Source organism: Osmerus eperlanus, chromosome 19, assembly GCF_963692335.1.
Source record: "Osmerus eperlanus chromosome 19, fOsmEpe2.1, whole genome shotgun sequence".
Classification (NCBI taxonomy): domain Eukaryota; kingdom Metazoa; phylum Chordata; class Actinopteri; order Osmeriformes; family Osmeridae; genus Osmerus; species Osmerus eperlanus.
In genome coordinates this window covers 7,145,533-7,163,887 of record NC_085036.1, presented here as the reverse complement: position 1 = coordinate 7,163,887, position 18,355 = coordinate 7,145,533, and the positions used below count along the sequence as shown (strand labels likewise).

The 18,355-nt window shown below is 45.7% G+C and overlaps 2 protein-coding genes and 1 long non-coding RNA gene across 4 annotated transcripts; 2 read left to right on the top strand and 1 right to left on the bottom strand.

Moving 5' to 3' along the window:
- Positions 1–379: 379 nt before the first annotated feature.
- On the top strand, positions 380–6,748 carry LOC134039838 (ras-like protein family member 10B). Its single transcript, XM_062485951.1, has 4 exons — positions 380–531; positions 1,867–2,285; positions 3,358–3,482; positions 5,800–6,748. The coding sequence occupies exons 2-4, from the start codon at positions 1,980–1,982 to the stop codon at positions 6,068–6,070; spliced, it is 702 nt and encodes a 233-aa protein (XP_062341935.1). The 5' UTR covers positions 380–531; positions 1,867–1,979; the 3' UTR covers positions 6,071–6,748.
- A 1,145-nt stretch (positions 6,749–7,893) lies between these two features.
- LOC134039839 (uncharacterized) lies at positions 7,894–12,659 on the top strand. 2 transcript variants are annotated; one of them, XR_009932831.1, is made up of 4 exons: positions 7,947–7,998; positions 8,370–8,426; positions 12,020–12,167; positions 12,409–12,659. It is a non-coding gene; the product is annotated as an uncharacterized LOC134039839 (long non-coding RNA). The 2 variants fall into 2 exon arrangements; XR_009932830.1 differs by lacking the exon at positions 8,370–8,426 and having other exon boundaries at positions 7,894–7,998.
- On the bottom strand, positions 7,896–18,129 carry LOC134039837 (GAS2-like protein 2A). The gene is made up of 6 exons (XM_062485950.1): positions 17,343–18,129; positions 16,734–16,969; positions 15,838–15,945; positions 15,378–15,474; positions 13,768–14,167; positions 7,896–10,974 (listed from the first exon to the last, which is right to left on the bottom strand). Exons 1-6 carry the CDS (start codon positions 17,698–17,700, stop codon positions 9,108–9,110), a joined length of 3,066 nt encoding a protein of 1,021 aa, XP_062341934.1. The 5' UTR covers positions 17,701–18,129; the 3' UTR covers positions 7,896–9,107.
- Between the last annotated feature and the right edge of the window lie 226 nt (positions 18,130–18,355).

Here is an 18,355-nt window from a genome sequence, read left to right as displayed (position 1 = left end):
AGACACAATCTTCATAGATAATTTCTTACACTCAGGCGCAAATGACTTAGGCTGCTTGATTTAGCTGATTTTTTTCAATTGGAAAATCATGATGAGACACCATATCAAAAGTAAGCGACCAGGGACGTAACGGACATCCTTACATTTGGTATGGCAGTCATCATTATTTACATAGATAATAGATAATATGATACTGAACATTAGGCTTCACTAAACCTTATTCAAAATTGTAATTTGACGACAGCAGTTTGATTTACGTGGGCATATCGATTCAACCCCCCCCCAAACACATACACACAATATTTGGACTGCGTGTACCGCTAGCCAATAGGGGGGGAAGATATGGCGACGAGGTGTGGGGGGTGGGGGTTGCGAGGAGGTCTTACGACTCTGCACTCAAGGCACCTGAGCCACTTATATATTCGTGGGAAGTCAACGAATAAGGTTCTACACAGAACAGCATCACGGCAGGTAAAGATCTCGCAGCAGACCACCTCTCTCCATCCTTAGAGCACCTTACTTGCGCGCACGGTAAGCATGTATTGGAATCCTACAGCAGTTCCGCAAGATATTAGATGTATTAATGTATGGAGTTTGTACACACAGTATGTCGTTATTCTGTCGTTAATATGATGTTGAAAATGTTTTCCAACTTGTACACATTAGATAATTAAGGTAATGCATGCTTTTAATATCAACTTGTGTAAGTGGGGTGGGTAAATAAAATCGAGTTTATGCCACGAGGTGTTTGCAAGTAGAATGCGCACAGTTGTACCAGTAGGCTAGGTTATTTATTGTTCTAGATTGATCGTAAACGATAGTAGATACCATTTCACATTATCAACATGTAGACTAATATGGTACATCAGTGCAGTTCGTGTACTTTCCGAGCTATAGCCTACCATGAGCGGGTAAAGATCGTGACGCTGCTCCACTTTTCAGGACCTGACCTCAATGCTGCATCTACCCGTAGTTTCGTCTTAAACTTTGACCATAGGCTATATAATTTCTAGCTTTGTAGCCTACGTTAATGAGAAAACGTATGAAATTATAAATCTCATAGTGAAAAATGGCAAGGGCCACCCAGGATAGCTTACGACGAGAGATTTGACCCCTGAATCTACTGTACCAAATATTTGCAAGTGTTTAAATCGAGTTCAATAAATGGGTGTTGAAAAGTATTCAAAACATTTGAGTCGTTTGAGATTGCGATTTTATGATTTCGTTACCTGGTATTCATCTTGTGATGCTTAAGGGTTCAGTGTTATTGTATTTGACCAAGTGCGGTAATAAGTGTGACGCCCTAATTAAGCATAGGTTCTTAGTAATGAGGTCAGTAAATGCAGGTAAGGCCTAACTGCTGGTGCTCTACGCTACTCAGGGCTGTATTTAGCTGTGCATGTTCCAAAGTCTTGTACCGATACATAAAGTATATGTACAAAATGCCCTATGCTCTATATATGTACAAAATGCCCTTTCAAAATATGAAAGGGCATTTTGGAATGAATGTGACTGTCTTTATTTCACTTGTTTGATATTTCTCCATATCATGATGTCCTTGCTCTATTCTTATTGTTGGTTGCTTAGCAGCCTTCTGCCATTGTTTCATTTTTCTGAATTAATAGGCTTTTGGTGGTTTCCATGTGTTTTATACCAACTGAACTAACAAGCATTCTCTCTCTTGCTGTCTTTTTGTCTGTATTCTCCGCCATCGCTTGTCCTGTCACCCTTTTCTCAATCCCCCCACACACACACACACACACATTCTTGTCTCTGGTCCCATTCTCCTTCACACTATTTTTTCTCTCTCCCTGAATCTGCTTTTCCTGCTCGTGCTTCACCCATCTCCACCCCCTCCTTCCTCAGTGCTCTGGGGGGTGCGGGTGGCCTATGAATGAGCCGACGCCAAGCCCAGCTGCACACCCGCCTCTGCGCCCGCGTGTGGACTATGCGATGCCCTCGTGGTTCTTCCACCCTGAATGCACTGGCCCGTGGTTTGCGAGAACAGGGAGGGCGGCGGGGCGGCCGCGGGCAGCCGTGGGGCTCGCGGGGGAGGCGCCCGGATGCCCCCTCCCTTCCGGATCGCCGTGCTTGGGGCGCAGGGCGTGGGCAAGACGGCCATCGTGCAGCGCTTCCTCCACGATGACTACAGCGACCGGCCCGCGCCGGCGCCGAGCCGCGCGCGCCAGGTCCACCTGGCTGCCGCCGTCCTCAACGGTCACGTGCACGACCTGCAGATCACGGACTACCCGGCCATCGCCAGCTTTCCTGGCAGCAGCCTGCAGGTACGCTTGCCCATCTGTTCCACCGAGATGAGGCACAGAGGAGATGATTAGGTTGCGCCGTTGGTCGACACACCTGCAGGTTGAGGACACTCGGGAGGCTTCTAGAAAAAGGGCGTGGAAGTAAACGGAGCTGTTGAGATCTTCGTAGAATCGATTGAAAGAAGTAGCCGCTAGAAGTGCCGGGTTCTGTCTGTTAATCACTGCGAGAACTAGAGGGAACTCGTTTGTAGACAATAAGGGTCATTTGCCAGCCATATGGCCTGAAAACGTGAACTGCGTGTATTAATGTCCCGCAGTATATACTATATGCCCCTCTACATAACCCTTTCATCTGGCCTCTCAAAAGCTATCTCTCTTGACCCACATGCACACACCTGACCATGACACTCAAATTAGAGCCTGCTGAATCAGCTCTGTCATTGGTGAGTAGAGGACAAGTAGCTCTGTATTATTTCCAGGCACGTCACATGAAAGGCACAGCACTCTTTCATCTCTGCTGGTCCAGGGATCTGGTTAATTTCAGGTTGAATAATGCATCATACAACATGACACTTGAAAACAAATGTCAGAAATGCAGAAAGGATTGTTGCTTAGTCAACATGAGTTAGCGAATATATCTTTACATGAAGGTGTTAACTGCACTTCCAGTCAAGGGTCAATATTTATATTTTCCTGTAAGATTTTGGTTCAACGGCTGAAGGTTTACCAGATCAGCTGTATATTTGTTACTTTCCTAACAACTACACAGTACATATTATGTTAGTAGTAACACTTTTTAAAATATGTGTTTTCATTTTTACATGAGTGGTACTTTATTCTGATGGAGTAGCCACAAGCACTAACAAATAAAATATAGCTGTTACTGTGAGAAACAAGTCAGCAGGAAAAATAGGTTAAGTGAAATTACATTTGGGTCAAATTCATCAACCGTGGAAGTCTTATAAAAAATCAACCCAGACTTGTATTGTTTGCTGATAGGGATAATGGACTCGAGCAGATATGCGTTTCAGTGAGCAGTCTTACTGATGATGTCATTATCCCTGTCTTGCTCCCCCGCCTCCCCTCACCTCAGGAATGGACAGACACTTGCTGCCGAGGCATCCGCAGTGCTCACGTCTACATCCTGGTCTATGACATCTGCTGCTTTGACAGCTTTGAATACGTCAAGACCATGCGTCAGCAGATCCTGGAGACCAGGTGAGGGAGGACTACGGCACCTGCATGACAAACGGGGGAGGGGAGGGGGCGGGGGCGCTCAGTTGTAATTACAGTAACTGCCTGGGCCGCACTCCGCAATCAGGACAAGCGGTGGTGGAAAACACAAGGAGCTTTTTTTTGTTTAACACCCACTGAATTCAGGCGTAGGTCACGAGGCCACTTGAGATCAAGGGTTCTTGTCATCAAGGCAGCTTCTCCTGAGAATCCCTACTTCATTGCTGTTTTTTTATGCGTGTCTCTGGTTTGTGTCTCATGGAACTGAGGAGGTACGACAGCTTGACCACGAAGTATCCTCGGTGGACATGAAAAAGTCACGGCGGATGTCTCGATCTGGAAAAGGACTTGAGTATTTTGGGAGCCAGGAAAATTTCAAGTGCTTCTCAAACTGTACTGGAGAACACAGTAAATGAGGAGGGAATCTCAAATATGTTCTCCATTATGTTTGGAGAATTGCAGGAGGCCAAGGGAAGAATTCTAATAAAGAATGTATTATCTTTCCTTTTTATACTTTTAGATGTGAAGTTGAATGCCTTGCTCAAGGGCATATTGACAGTGTCAGTCCCACTTTCGTTTTTTCTTTGTTTGATATCACGCATGAAGGTGCACTGGGACCTTGTTAACAAGACGTTGTGTTAGGGGCTTCCTTAAACTGCCTCCTCCTTCACAAGTCACACACAGGCGAGGAATTTTGAAGTGTTTAATTTGTTCCTGAAACCTGATGATTACCCAAGGACGAAACTGACAGCTTGTGTTCCCTATGTCCCATGGGACTGTTGTGTAGGCACTGGGGAAAGGTGCCAGTTCATTTGATTTGGTTTTCATAGTTTGCGCTTTCAAGACTACAACCCATCAAGTATCTCGTCTTTGACTAGTCTGTGTCATTTGCATACCCCTTCATGATAAAACAGGTCCTAACTCTGCAAATATGCTTCAGTGAACATAATATGGTGCAGACGCATCCAGCCGCGCAAGCTCGAGATTTCCCAAACTCCTTGTGGGCGTCTGTCGGAAAAGCCAATGATTCCTCCTCCCCTTTTAATCCATCAAACGTGCTCCCAGGTGCGTCGCCGTCTAGTCTGCGTGTCCCCTGCTGCGCCTCCGCGCCGACGGGACGTCAGCGCCGACGTCAGCGCCGATCTGGAGATGACAGCAGGGATGGCGGGGGGGTTACTGGCGGAGGTCACCTGTCGCCGGTCGTGATGGATGGGGAGGTGTAGACGTCCCGCCGAGCTGCCATCACCTGAGCTGACAGGAACTCTACGCTGGCCAAGGCCACTCTGAGGCTAATCGGTGTCAGGGCCTGCCTCTGCCAATCATTGACGGGGGCGGGCTTGGTTATTACGCTGTCCGGCCTGTGCCACTGTGTTCGATTTATGTGCGCCCTTCAGAATCGGCTCGTTAAATGAATGTTCAACACAATACAAACTCCCTCGGTCAATATCTGCCTCCAATACGTGTCTCCTCCTCCGTCGCTGTGCCCTAATTAAGATAGTCTTACTTCTGCGGTTGGTTTTAAGGATTTGACAGCTGAGGAAAAGTTTTGACCTCAGGGAGGGAACTGTCACGGGCTCTGGTCTTCAGTTTGAGGGGGATAAGGCAGGAGACAAGGGCTGAGTGGAGATGCCCGGGGAGAGAGAGAGAGAGAGCGAGCAGAGTGACTGCCCTAGTCTTACTCACAGCTCTGTCACGAGGGGTCCAGGTACACAAGAAAGGTGAGGCCACAGTAAATAAACAGTTTGTCCCCAAAGCTGTTGACAAAGTCAAGTTCTGTGGACAAAAGGAACCTGACAGACCAGGGAGAAGGAGAAGGGAGGACAGTCTGGAAAACATCAGCCCTACAGCTGCACTGAACAATAAATCATGTCGAACAACAAATTTGTTCGACATGGTAGATAGGGATTGGGATTTGTCACTGTAACTGAAAGGCCTTCTGGATAATTTCCCCAGAGTTGTCCAACTAAAGGCGGATGGTTATGTATGAGATGTATTTACTTTTGTGTGGTTTTCTGTGTGTGTGTGTGTGTGTGTGTGTGTGTGTGTGTGTGTGTGTGTGTGTGAAATGCAAGTGCATGTAGAGGTAGAGTACAAGAAAATATGTACAAAGAATAAATACCAGACAATGTCGCTGGTTTCTCGCCAAACACTTCTCAAGACTTCATTTGTGCAAGTGCTTAGCCTTGCAGCTGGTGAAATCATTTAACAAACAATACACACAAGAAATAGGACTTGTTCTGCAATACTGAGTGAAATGAAATGCATCTTGCCTCACTTGACTAACTAACTGTGCCCCTCTCAGGATGGTGGGGACATCGGACACTCCCATCCTCATTGTGGGCAACAAGAGGGACCTCCAGCGGGGGCGGGTCATCCCGCGCCACAACGTCTCCGACCTGGTGAGGAAGAGCTGGAAGTGTGGCTACGTGGAGTGCTCCGCCAAGTTCAACTGGCACATGTTGCTGCTCTTCGGCGAGGCGCTGCGCAGCGTGGGCTGTGTGCGCTGCAAACACGTCCACGCCACCATCCGCTTCCAGCGGGCGCTGCGGAGGGAGCGCTGCAGCCTCATGTGACGGACGGGTCTGCCCAGAGAGGGTAGCCTCGGGAGGGGCAGTGGCCGAGCAGGACTGCTGAGTTGTGATTGACTAGAAACCTGCAGGATCCACTGTATACCTACTTACAACTGCCCTCAAGTTTTGCTGCTGAATTCATCCTTGATCAAGGATGGGGAAATGATTATCTTTGTAAAAGTTACCACCTTTGATCTTCTCCTTAACTTAGAGGCAGCTACTTCAACCAAAAATACCGGCTGTCTGATTATTTATACTCAAATGCACTCAAGGAACCTTCTAGCATCTGGTAGTGGCTCCAGACAGACAGCTGTTTGTGTTGTGGAAGTAACTTAGAGGTAATTCATGACATTGCAAATGCCCCAGGCCCCCTACAGAGTGAGACTGTGGCTGGCATCTGCTGTAAAGAGAGCAGACTAACCTAACCCATGCTGTCCTGGTCTCTCTAATGAAATTGAATTTAGCACCTAAAGTCCAAGGTTGTTGAGTATGGTGTGGTCAGTTCTCTTTAAATATTAAAAATATGAACTGATGAACTGTCATTCGCCTTCTGTAAATCTTGCTGTCCTGTAAATCAGCCCTATATTGTATGCTTTGCTTTAAATGCAAATTATACCAATTTGTGGGTAATTGTGCCAATTAAAAGGAGGGCAACAGACTTCGGTTCACCTCCAGATCATTTTAGGATTAGTTTGGATTTTTTACTTGTAAATGTGCATACTATGTGTAGGGTACACAAGGTTTAGCTTGTCTGTGTATGCCACTGGTAGGCCCATGCAGGGGCATAGTTTTTTCTTTTTCAAATTCAAAAACGAAATTTCAAAATGCAATAGGCCCACCTGCTTGAATTCAATTCTACTTAAATTCCATAGAGGACACATATAAAAGCACAAGTATAGAAAAAAATTGACTCAACAACTGATTACAATTGATAACTGATTTAAGCAAACAAAAACACACGGAAAGACTTTAATTAGTCTTGAATTAAATGGTCAGTTGCAGGCTTTGGAAGATTTTACTGCTAGTGGTGATGACACTGTGTAAAGAACAGCACAGCCGCTTAAAATTACTGTTAAGTTTCTGTTCAAATAAAACAATATTTTTTGGTGCTACCAGTCTCTGTCATTTAGCACTGACAATTAACTGTCCAATGACCATCTCTTGGTCAGACGCGTGATTACGTCACTGTAAAGAGACCTACTCCTCCCTCCTGGTCACGTTCTAGGAAGTATAGAATACCTCAGAACATCACTCCCTCCTTTGTCTGTGCCATAGATCTTTGCCCATTTGGATTTCTTCCCGCAAAATACCTCATCATTATACAGTGCATTTCACCTTCACCTCCAAGCAGGCTTTGAGTCACCTCCCATTCAAATTCACTATTCACTGAAGTCTCTCGGGTCATGTCTATTTGCTGGAGAAGAAAGGGCTTGGCACAAAACCAGAAATTGTAAAGAGGTGTTGAAAGAAGCTTATGTAACTGTAATATCTGGATCTGAATTGTGATGTAGGTCAGTGTGACCGCCTTGGTAAACTTAAAAAGGTTATTCAAATGTTACTTGGTCCCAACTTGGTCTCTGTTCCTTGTTTACCTTGTGTTTTCTTGTGCGTAAATGCACATGTCTTTGCAATGTCACGTAGCCACACAGCTGGTGGAGGTAATTGGAGATCTCCTTGTCTAGTTTGAAGCTGTGTGCAGTGTGACTTGAGAGCCAGTCGGAGGAACAAGCGCAGCTGCTGTAGTGTGACGGGCTGCAGCTCTGATGCAGGCTATTTATAGCTCCAGACTTGACACCCCCCCAGCATTATGCCCAAGGGTTATTTATAAGACTGGAGTCTGCCACTGCAAACTCAATACACACAAGGTGACTGAGACACTGGCAAAGTATTACAATGGGTTCTTGACAAAGGCTGGATAAGACACACTGTAGGTCAGTAGAAGATATTTTACAATACGACATATTGACAGAAACCAAACCCTTTTGTCATCTATAGAAAATATTAACTGCAATAATCTTTTATTCCACTGAGGCATGTAGGAATGTATCAAAAAATATGAGGCAAAGACAAATAATAAATTGTATTTCTTTTGCAACGGAATCATTTTTCGTGAGAAGCATACAAATGTGTCCATTTGTGTTAACTTGTAGCGGTGGCAGAATTGAACACAGAATGAAAAGTAATCGTATGTGTGTGTTAGTGTATGTTTACCAAAATGCACTGGAGCGCAGCCATGCCTCAATACCTGAGCTCTAGGTGTCTCCGAGGCCACCTGCTTATCTTCTGTGCTGTTCTAGAACAGTTCCTCCAGTGAGGCCAACGGGTTGCGGTGAGAAGGCCGGCTGTGTCCGATAATAAGGTCTGAAGGTTTCCATTCTACCTGGTCTCCTGATGCCTGCTGCTCTCTCCCCGTGCGCGTGTGTGTTACTGTCTGTGAGTGTCCTCTGCTCTCAGCGTGGTGTACCATTCAGAAAAGTGCATTTGGAGATGAGCCGAGACCTGCTGTGTGCAAAACTGAAACCTGACCTCCAAACAAATGGATCTGACTCACACTTAAAGTGTCATTAATTACACAGCAGAACGACTTCTTTTCCAGGGAATGCACATTGTTTAGTGGTTCAGTATAATTTTGGGTGCTGTTGTGGGGAGGGCAATGGAATGGCTCTGCATGACGTCAGCTACCGGGTAGGTGTGGTAGCACCTTTCTACCTCAATGCATGAAAGCTTTTGAGTTGCTCTTTCCAACATCCTGCCTCTCATGAAGTCAATGCAAATACATCTGACGGCACCGGGTAAACAGGCTCTAATTAGGCCATTAAAATGCTCATTTTTCACAGTGGAGCGCTTTTTCGTTTAAGGAAACATATCAAAGCCACCGAGATTTGAAAGTTCATCAGTCTCTCTATTTCACCACACATCCATCCTTCATTTGCTAATTTTCTCTCATTGCTGCCTGGACTGATGTCAAAATGATTAGTCACATCCCTATTTGATCATAAGTCCACATGGTCTGTTCTGGTGAGGCCCCTTTTGTGAGCTGCTAAACCCAAGACTCATGTTCCGGATCCGCTGCTGTTTCCTGGCTGGGAGCTTGCCTCTGTTTTAGCCTAATTGGATCATCGTTGCCATCAGGCTGTCTGCAGCTATGAAGCCTCCCATAGCTTTCCAAAGAACTCTGCTGGTTTGCCTGGATGTTTGAGTTGAGTGGACGAGGTTGTTTCTGTGGGTTCAGCATGTCTGTCGTAGCTCCTCCAGGGTCCTCCGTGGTTTGACTGACCCTGTAGGAGACGGGGGTGGGGATCCTGGAGGGCTTCTTCCCGGGTCTGTGGTCGTATCTGGGTCGGAGTCTTGGGCGGAGCTTCAGTTTGTAGATGGAAGGGACTCTCTCTGGTTTCTTTAAGGTCCTTCTTCGTCTGAGAGAGCCAGGTCGGTGCTTTTTCAGGTTCTCTGGCTCTTTTGAGTCGGGTCGAGGATTTACTGAAGCTGATTTGGTGGTCGTGCCACAACGGCTAACGTTAACTCTGTTGCTCGTGTGAGGGGGGCTTTTACATTCAATGGGTGGCTCTTTAGACTCAACACTGGATCCAAATGAGGACCAGGAACTGGTCACTTTGAGGGTTAGACCTGTGTCCACCTCTGCACTACTGGACGCAAGTTTGCTGCCTCTAGAACCGACTGTGTCTGCCCAGCTCTCCACGTGCGCCTTCACTGGCCGCTCCTGTCCTTGGGAGAGTTCAGCAACGACCGCGTCATAGCTAACCTCACTTGAACGGTCGAGACTTGCAGCATATGTGCTGGGATCTCGTTTCCGGCTTTCTGGGGCAGTCTGATGTGAGTAGTTGTGGTTGCGGTCCCCCTGGTCACTGCTTCGGCTGTCGTCATCCGAGTCGACGCTGAGCTGCCGGAGGTTGGCCAGGATCTCGTCTTCCAGACTCTGGTACAGACTGGCTTCCTCAGCTGGACTGATGGGGGGAGGAGGAATGAAGAGGTAGCGTTTCTCTGTGTTTCCCTCTCTACAGCCTTGGCTACAGACCTTGTGTGAGTCAAGCTCATCTAGGCTCCCTCTAAGTTCATAGTTAATAATAACAGAAGAGGTCTTCTCGGTAACAGGGTAGCCAGATGCATTTTGTCTGGACGGGGGCTGCCTTTTCGTAGGATCCGTATCACCATTTGAAGAGCTGTGTGAAGTGTTGGTTGAGTTCATTTCAGGGGTAGATGTCTTGTTTTGAACCCCCCTAGGGGTTCCACCAATGGGACTAAAGGACCTAACTGGGGCCTCCCCGAACGAGTAATCCCTGTTCTTATTGGCAGGGCAGAAGGTGCGAATTAGAGTTGGCCTTTTTTGTGGAGGATTATCATTGTCGGGCTCCTGGATAGTGATGGTGGGTTGCCTTGTGCAGTCAGGAGTATATCTAGCTGGACTGTAACCTCTTATAGGGGTAGCAGGTCTGGGTGTACAAGGCCCTCCTTGCCTCAGGATTGAAGAAAGGCTGGAATTATCGGTGTGGTTGGAGCTCTGTCTGAGCTTGGAGGCAAACTGGGATTTGGTCCAGGTTTGGGTGAGCCTACTTTCCAGCATAGACTGGGACTGTGGTTGGAAGGAGTGTTGGCCAGGGGGCCTGTGGAAGACCAAGGGGGTTTTAGATCGCTGGGGCTGGGGTTGGGGCTGGGGTTGGGGCTGGGGTGTGGAGGAGCGATGGGGTTGGGGTTGGGGTTGGGCCTGGGGCTGGGGTTGAGGCTGGGGTGTGGAGGAGCGCTGGACGGGGCGAGGAAGGCTGCTGGTCAGGCGCGGGGCTGGGGAGGAGCGGTTGGCTTCACGGCCTGTCCTGGTGGAGGAGTTGAATGCCGAGTCATATTTCTCTGCTTGGAGGTGCTGAAGTGTGGGCGTGGAGGCACTTTGTCTCAGTCTGAAAAAGAAGGACCTAGATTACACACACATCTATCATGTTTGGGCGTACCTCTGCTTATCAGGACTGTCAGAGGTGACCTTCACACCCTCATAATAGCTCATTTGTTACATTCTTGCAAGTGGGCAGATATCCAGACACTGCTCTAAAGCTGGCGTTCAGAAGCTAGTGCATGACCTGTCATTTTCACAAAATAAAAATAAATTAGGATTTGAATTGAAACAATTGGAGCCATACAGATGCAGTCTCTGACCAGATATACTTCAACTCTTCCCCATCTAAATCCAAAACGTCTGCTGTCAACAGTACAGTACATAGTAGTTCTACGGATTCCCCTGATCACACTGGATGGACAGACATCCGGTTCTTAGATGTCAACTAAAGGTTCAAAACCATCCTCAGAAATATCAGTGTATTGTCTCTTCCAGAGCCAGACTTAAGTGACTATGAAGCTGTGTAGAGATCATGCACCAAGGAGGTAATAATCCATATTCTGGTTACCCTACATTCAGTTTTCCTGCAAGACAGAAACTTCTATTTACCAAGAAATAACTCCCTTGAAACTGAAGAGTTTGTTGACAAGGTCATTTTCCAGCTGGAACACATAGTTCTTCCAGTACTTAATCAAGTGAGAGCTTACTGTTATCTGCAAGCTTTCCAGTCCGGTGCACTACAACACTTAACAAAGAGCTATTATGTCATTCAAGTATGTACTTCCTATTCAGGTCTTGCAAGCCAGCAAAAACTCAGCATCATTGAAAGGCTAACACTATCAGCAAAGCCTTGTTCAGATCTTCCTTAAAGAGTCCTTTAATAAACGTGAATAGAACCTCATGGAATGTTGGATGAAATAGCAGTGACAAGGTCAGACTCAGACACAACCCTGCTTCAATCTCCATCTGCAATCTCAGATGCTGTAGAAATTAAGGCTGATAACCTCTGCAGTCGCAATCTCTCGAAAGCTGGGAGAGTCTGGGGGAAATATTTTAGAGGACAGTGATTTGCGCAAATAGACGTTTTTCACCTTGAGCCAATGTTCCCCTAGGAGAGAGAAAAGAGCCACCCTTAACCAATAGGAGACCAAGATAACCCCAAGATTCCCCACTGCCCCACGTCAGAGATCTGCCATTGGACAATGAAAACGACGAATGGAAACAAGTCAAGTTTCCCCCGGCTGCAGTCAGGGAAATCAGGTACAAACTAGTCAGGTGCGCTGTAGTTTTGAGACACCGTTTGACTTTGTTGGTGCCCCAGGTGTCAAATGAGAAGGACAGGCTCAAATGCTGACACACAACATGGTACAGCAGTATTAAAATCGCTGAATCTGCTTGCTTCTCACTTCCACAGAGAGCTTTCAGAGGCTGTCCAGTGAGGCATTCCCACAACACTAACCTACTTTTTGCTCTAAATTTATTTCCGTTTTATCTCTCAAAGTTTGGGATTTGCAGAGAAACCGAAACTAAGCCGGGCCGCTACGTCAGAACCTCATCTGCAGAAGTGGAGTGGAGGGACTTGATTCAGGAATAAGAGGCATGGATAATCCCTAAGAATCTCTCAGCTGTTACATCCTCCACACAAGATACAAGGGCACCAGAGCTGCAGTTTGTGAACAGCCTAATGACATACCAGTCTTAAAGGATTATGCTTGGGCTTAAATATGGCATATTTGTCTAAATTAAATGACGACCCAAAATACAATCATTGCTTCCTTTTTTTGTCCTTGCTTTGATTCAGCAAGAACAAGATGTCCACAGATAGCCCCGTTTGGGAGATTAAGTGCTAAAATATGCAATACCACACTCATCTCTCAGATAATTACACCTCTAGCAACCATTTGTGCTCAAGTGGTCCACAATAACACATTGTGGCACGGCATAAAGTTGATTCATTTGAGTAATCTAACCTGTTATGAAGGACATTAACAGGGAAATGACCAAACACAAATTAACTAAATGCAATTGGGAATTGCAATATAATAATGATTGTCAGGCTGTTTTTACAGCCTAGATAAACTTGGTCTCAACACAGTCATCTCAGACCCATTAAAAGTTTCTTGTTTGTAGGAGAAATGTTTTGAATCAGAGAGATGCTTACTCTAGGAATAGGTAAATGCATTTTTGGAGCTTTGTTTCTAGCCCTGCATAGCAGCTTTTGTCCTACTTGCGTATCCTGTAGGCCATTACTCTGAATCAAATACATGTCGAAAGGTTCCATTTAAAGTTTATATCCACACATTCCTAATCAGCATGAGTAATGGCCACCACATTAGTACTCTATGTTAATAAACATCCCTTGACTAGTTGAAGTCTATACCTGTGAATTTGCACTCAGTCCCTGAATCTGCACCAGTAGTATTTGATGATGTTTCAACACCTGTTAAATAATCCGTTAAGGTCAGATAAGTGTCTGAAGGCTGTGTCTTGGCCTGGTATTTATGGCCAGTAGAAGCACCACAGCGATACAGCACAAGTACATTAGTCACTGTGAGTAAGCTGGTGGCGTGATAATGTGGTTTATATGTATAATAATCATTGAGGTTCTGAGGACTAGGAACCGTGCTGTGCTTTTAATGAGTATGTTAGGATCAAACTGTGTTGAAGGTCAGTGTGGCATTTACTGACATTAGCTGATTGATTATCCACTCGGGTACTGAAACCTCCCGTGATGGTCTCTTGAAGAATCGGACTTTATGACATTATGATAATGATCACGACCAGTGTCTGTCATCTCCCCTTACGCCATTGCCACACATTTCAGCTCATGGTAAAACATGATCTCCCAGGTCTCCCATACCTGCTCGGAGAAGGAGCCTCGAGTTCTCTGAAGGTTCTGAGCCCTGTGCCTGGAGTTTTCCTGGTGTCCCCGGGGCCTGGAGAGAGGGAGGACCTGTGGAGATGGGAGCGGGAGGCTCTGACGACAGGATCCGGGGTCCTAGACCCCGGGTCTGGGGAGCGAGACCTCGGACGTGGGCTTCGAGAGCGGAGGTCCGGCGACAGGCTGGCGGGCCTCAGACCCTTCCGGATGGAGGAGGGTGCCGAGGGGGTCCAGAGGACAGGCTGGAGCGGGATCTGAGCATGTCGGCTCAGGAGCAGAGCGGAAGGTTGCCGGGTCCCCCCAGTGCCGTCTGGGCGCGGCGTCAACCTGCCTTTGATCTCGTGGACCGGAGTGGCCGGGCGCTGGGCCAGCTTGTGGGCTGAGGATGAACGGGGAGAGGGAGGAGAGGAATGGAAAATGAGGGAGGAGGGGGAAACAAGGTAGTCGTCTGTCACCTGTGCAGCAGGGAGGCTAGTAAACACCGCCGTCTCTGGCTGAGGTGAAAATGAAGCAGAGACTTCACTGCACAAGACTGAGCTTTAATGAGCACGGGCATGCATGTTAATGGGGTGGTTAGGCAACGCTGCACACTTTGATAGCACTAGGTTAGTTTTAGGAATCAAATCATGTTCACGCATGTGGTATATCAAATCTGCAAATCAAGTAAGTGAGTATATTTGTTGGTTTGGAATTGGACAGGAACAATTAAGAATGACAGCAGTGTGTATGTTATTTTCAGGTCTCCAATGCTGGGCTGGTGCCAGATTAGGCATGAAATGAACACTTTTTCGTTCTATTTCATCTATTAGTTAATGCATTATGATAATTGCAAGTCAATTAAATGAGCAGATAAAAAGGATGTCCATTATTCACGGTAGGTTATGCAATGAGTCACTGTCAATTAAACACATGCCTCTCCATTAAAAACCTAATTCAATATTTCATGTCACTGTAATAAAACTACTACCTAAATAGGCTTACAACCATAGGGCATTCATTCCTTATGCCCCAACCCTCGTCTCATCAAAGAATGTACATTTTATCTTTTCTCTGTGAGGTCAAGGCCATGATGATTCAACGGTAAATGAGTCTTGCATTACAAAAGCGCGGCTCAGTGGTGTAAAATTATAGTAGCTCTGATGTCACAGTGTGACTCAGCATCAGCGTCATCACACTTGTGCTTAGTCGCTGCACAGCCCCAAACAAGATGCTTCTTCCTTCTATGACAAGTGTGTGTACAACGCAATGGCTGCCATCTAGTGACTTACACTGAACGTTTCCCACAAGCTGTTTAATGATTAGGAATTCTGCTAATGGAATTTAGACTTTTAGGTTAACGATACTATAACTGTAAATCGTTGCCTTGAAACAATATGATGTCCACACTGCGCTAAATATGTAAGGACTCACTCTGATGACGTAAAACAATTGCACCTCAAAGGTTTATTAAAGCTGTATTGTAACACATTGGCGTAGTACAAATGAGATGGAGAAGTTGTCTCCGGAGCTGCGAGGATGGTGGCAAGCATACTGATGAGGTGTGCAGGTGTGTGGGTGTGTGGGGAGCGAGGTGAGGGGAGAGAACTCACAGAGAGAGCTGCAGCGGCAGGGGTCATGCTTGTCTAGATAATGCTCCAGGGTGTCCCACCCACCTCCCACTCTCACCATCACATGATTCCGCAGGATCTGAACCAGCACGGGAACACATGCATAAACACTGATGCATGTACACACACACACACATTACACTTGCTGCATACGATGACTAGAAATATGTTGAGGATTCATAAGAAGATGAGTATTTGTCGCATGCAAATGTAGTATTCAGAAATAGTGATTCACAAAATAATTCAACGCCATTGTCTGGTCAGAGTGGGTAAGCATGACACGGATCTCTCGTAATTCTATTGAAAGGCATTTTGTTTGTGCAGCAGTGTATAGATGGGTCGGTGAAGAATTGATGGAGAGTTGAGAAGTGACAGGCAGAGAATGAGCTCAGCTGGATGGTAACAGGGATTGATGAGAAAATGAAGTACTCTGTCGACATACCCGCACAAATATAAGAGTACTGGAGTCACCGACTCTATATTTGCCCTCTGACACTTTGATCATAGGAAACTGAGTGGGACAGGTGCATCGGCTTATCAAGTGCTGGACCTGAGGAAATGGAGACACACACAACCAAGACAGTATTTACGTTCCATAATGTAATTATTCCTTCACAAATGTATGGATGATTTGTACTACTTTATAGAACAGACATTTCATTGCTGTTTGTGCATTGTATGCTATGTGTGTCTTATTTTGCAATGTTTTTTTAATCTGATTTGTTATCTTCTTTCCTGGTTCTGCAATGTACTTAAGAGTGTGATTATGTTTTACACTTATGACTACATTAGTTTCCATTAAACCAAAAGTAAAACATAACCACTTGGGTGCACATTCTTCTTTTAGAGACAGGACCGCTAACTCGCTTCTCCATTGATGTTTGTAACTGCTTGTGTGTATACAATATATCAGGAAGTGTCTGTCGTAAATCACTGGGGCACACCACAAATCTCTGACATCTCAACAGCCAAGCCTTGAGTGTGGCTCTACTCTGGTCAGTAATATTGACCGTGTCCATGCCCTATCACTCACTCACTGCTCTGCTCTATAGCAACCTGAACAAACCAATCTCTCCCCACAACACAAGTGTATAAATTGAGTTCAGTGAAATCAGGCCATAAACCTTGTTAGCTACATTGCAGTCAATAATAGATCAATTATTCATTAGCCACTGTAAATAAACTGCCCATGAAACCAGTATAGACTGGCCTCCTTCTAGGTGAGGGATGATGATAAGTGGTTCTAATGGAGTCCTCATCACTGGTTAACTCCATCAGATATTAGTACACAGTGATGACAGTATTGCTCCCTAATTGGTTCCTTTGGTATAGTCTCACCATCTCATCCAGATTCTGGATGTTGGAGGCACGGCGCTGGGGTTTATCCAGTGGCGGGGTGACCTCCGGCTCAAGGTCCTCTTGAATTTCATCCTCTATCTCCTGCTCCAGCTGGATCAGCACTGGGGCAGCCATGCCGAAACGAGAGGCTCGCCGGGCCACCTCCAGAAGACACAGCACGACATTTTTCTCGTTCTTTCTCAGCACCAGGTCGTCCGTTTCAAACATGAGCACATCTAGAGAGGGAGAGTTATGACATAGAACACAAGCGGTGCATGGTCAGGTGAATTGGTTTTAGGAGGTTGGTGTCTATTTTAATTCATGCGAAGTTAAGAATCCCAGGTCCCAGGCTTCAGTGTATTATTCTTTGGTACATTTGTGTGTCATTTTGCTTTGAGATGATGGGTGTAAACAAGTGAGCCATAACAGCAAGCTGAAACCGAGGATTCGCTTTTTCACAATGGGCCAAGAGCTCTCCCTAGTGGCTCAATTAACCTACATGTTACAGCAAACACCTGTAAGCGCAGTAGGCTACACATCCACAAGCAATAACAACTTGGAGGACTAGTTAATATTCATGAGGTATATCATAATAGATTTTACCCATACCTTTGATATCCATCTGCTGTCGGCACCAGTTTATGAAATTTGAGATGTTGTCCCGGGCTAGAAAGGTCGCTCGTTGGGCTGAATTTACAAAAGTGACACCGTTTTTTGGCAACTGGATCTGCCGCACTATTCCGAAATTCTGAATGAACTCTTCCGCGACTCTTGTGACATTATTGGCGTGGAAACAGAGGACGGAGCCAGTCTCTAGTATTTCCAAAATGTTGCTCACGTCGATTTCAATGTCATACAAGTCTTTCAGCCATTCTGCCAAATCCTCCTTCATAGCATAGAGGTATTCTTCGCTGGACTTGAAAGGCTTAATGCTTTGATGTGTGGCTTGCTGAATCCCGGTGGACATTGTGCAGAGAATTATAGGATAGCCTACGTGTTGGCTGGTGTGTACAAATTACAAATTAACTTCGCTTTCGGTCATTTAAAGGTTGAAATTAAGTTTAAAAGTCAGCTGTCAAACTGTCCTGCCCACATTTACTTTTGTGCAAAAAAAATAATCTAAAAGTTTTTCCTGATTGCTTGTTTCTTGGTGCGTCGTTGCGGTGACATCCCGCACCAACCAGCTTCCCCGCAGCAGTGCCAGCTGTGATTTTACTGAAATCCAAACGTGTGAAATTTTGCGAAAATACACGTCCAATAACTTGAATATACTCGTTCAAAACCATCAATTTGTTGATATTTAAAAACTAAACTCCTCTTGAAAATCAGCTGCAGACCGCACTTAAGTTTATTAGTAGTAGTCTAGCAAAGCTATAGTATGTTTTGTAGTGCTGCGCTTCTCCTTGGTTACAAGGTAGCGCGCTCATTCCAAACATTCTTCTTAACCATTTCATGACCGAGTCTGTAAAAGGCAAGTTTAAGTATTTTGTTTCTGAGATGCCTCATTCCGCGACATCATTACTATAGTTGTCCAAATGTATAACCTCAATGCACTGCACGTTTTGAAGACACTAAATATTTTAAAAGATCTCTTAACCCCTGTCCCTTCCATTATATAAAAC

Coding starts and splice junctions, on each gene's coding strand:
- LOC134039838 (XM_062485951.1), top strand. CDS start 1,980: ATGCACTGGCCCGTGGTTTGCGAGAACAGGGAGGGCGGCGGGGCGGCC. Junction 2,286..3,357: donor TTCCTGGCAGCAGCCTGCAG/GTACGCTTGCCC, acceptor CCCTCACCTCAG/GAATGGACAGACACTTGCTG. Junction 3,483..5,799: donor CAGCAGATCCTGGAGACCAG/GTGAGGGAGGAC, acceptor TGCCCCTCTCAG/GATGGTGGGGACATCGGACA.
- LOC134039837 (XM_062485950.1), bottom strand. CDS start 17,700: ATGTCCACCGGGATTCAGCAAGCCACACATCAAAGCATTAAGCCTTTC. Junction 16,970..17,342: donor ACAGCAGATGGATATCAAAG/GTATGGGTAAAA, acceptor CTCCCTCTCTAG/ATGTGCTCATGTTTGAAACG. Junction 14,168..15,377: donor CTGCCGCTGCAGCTCTCTCT/GTGAGTTCTCTC, acceptor GTTCATCCTCAG/CCCACAAGCTGGCCCAGCGC.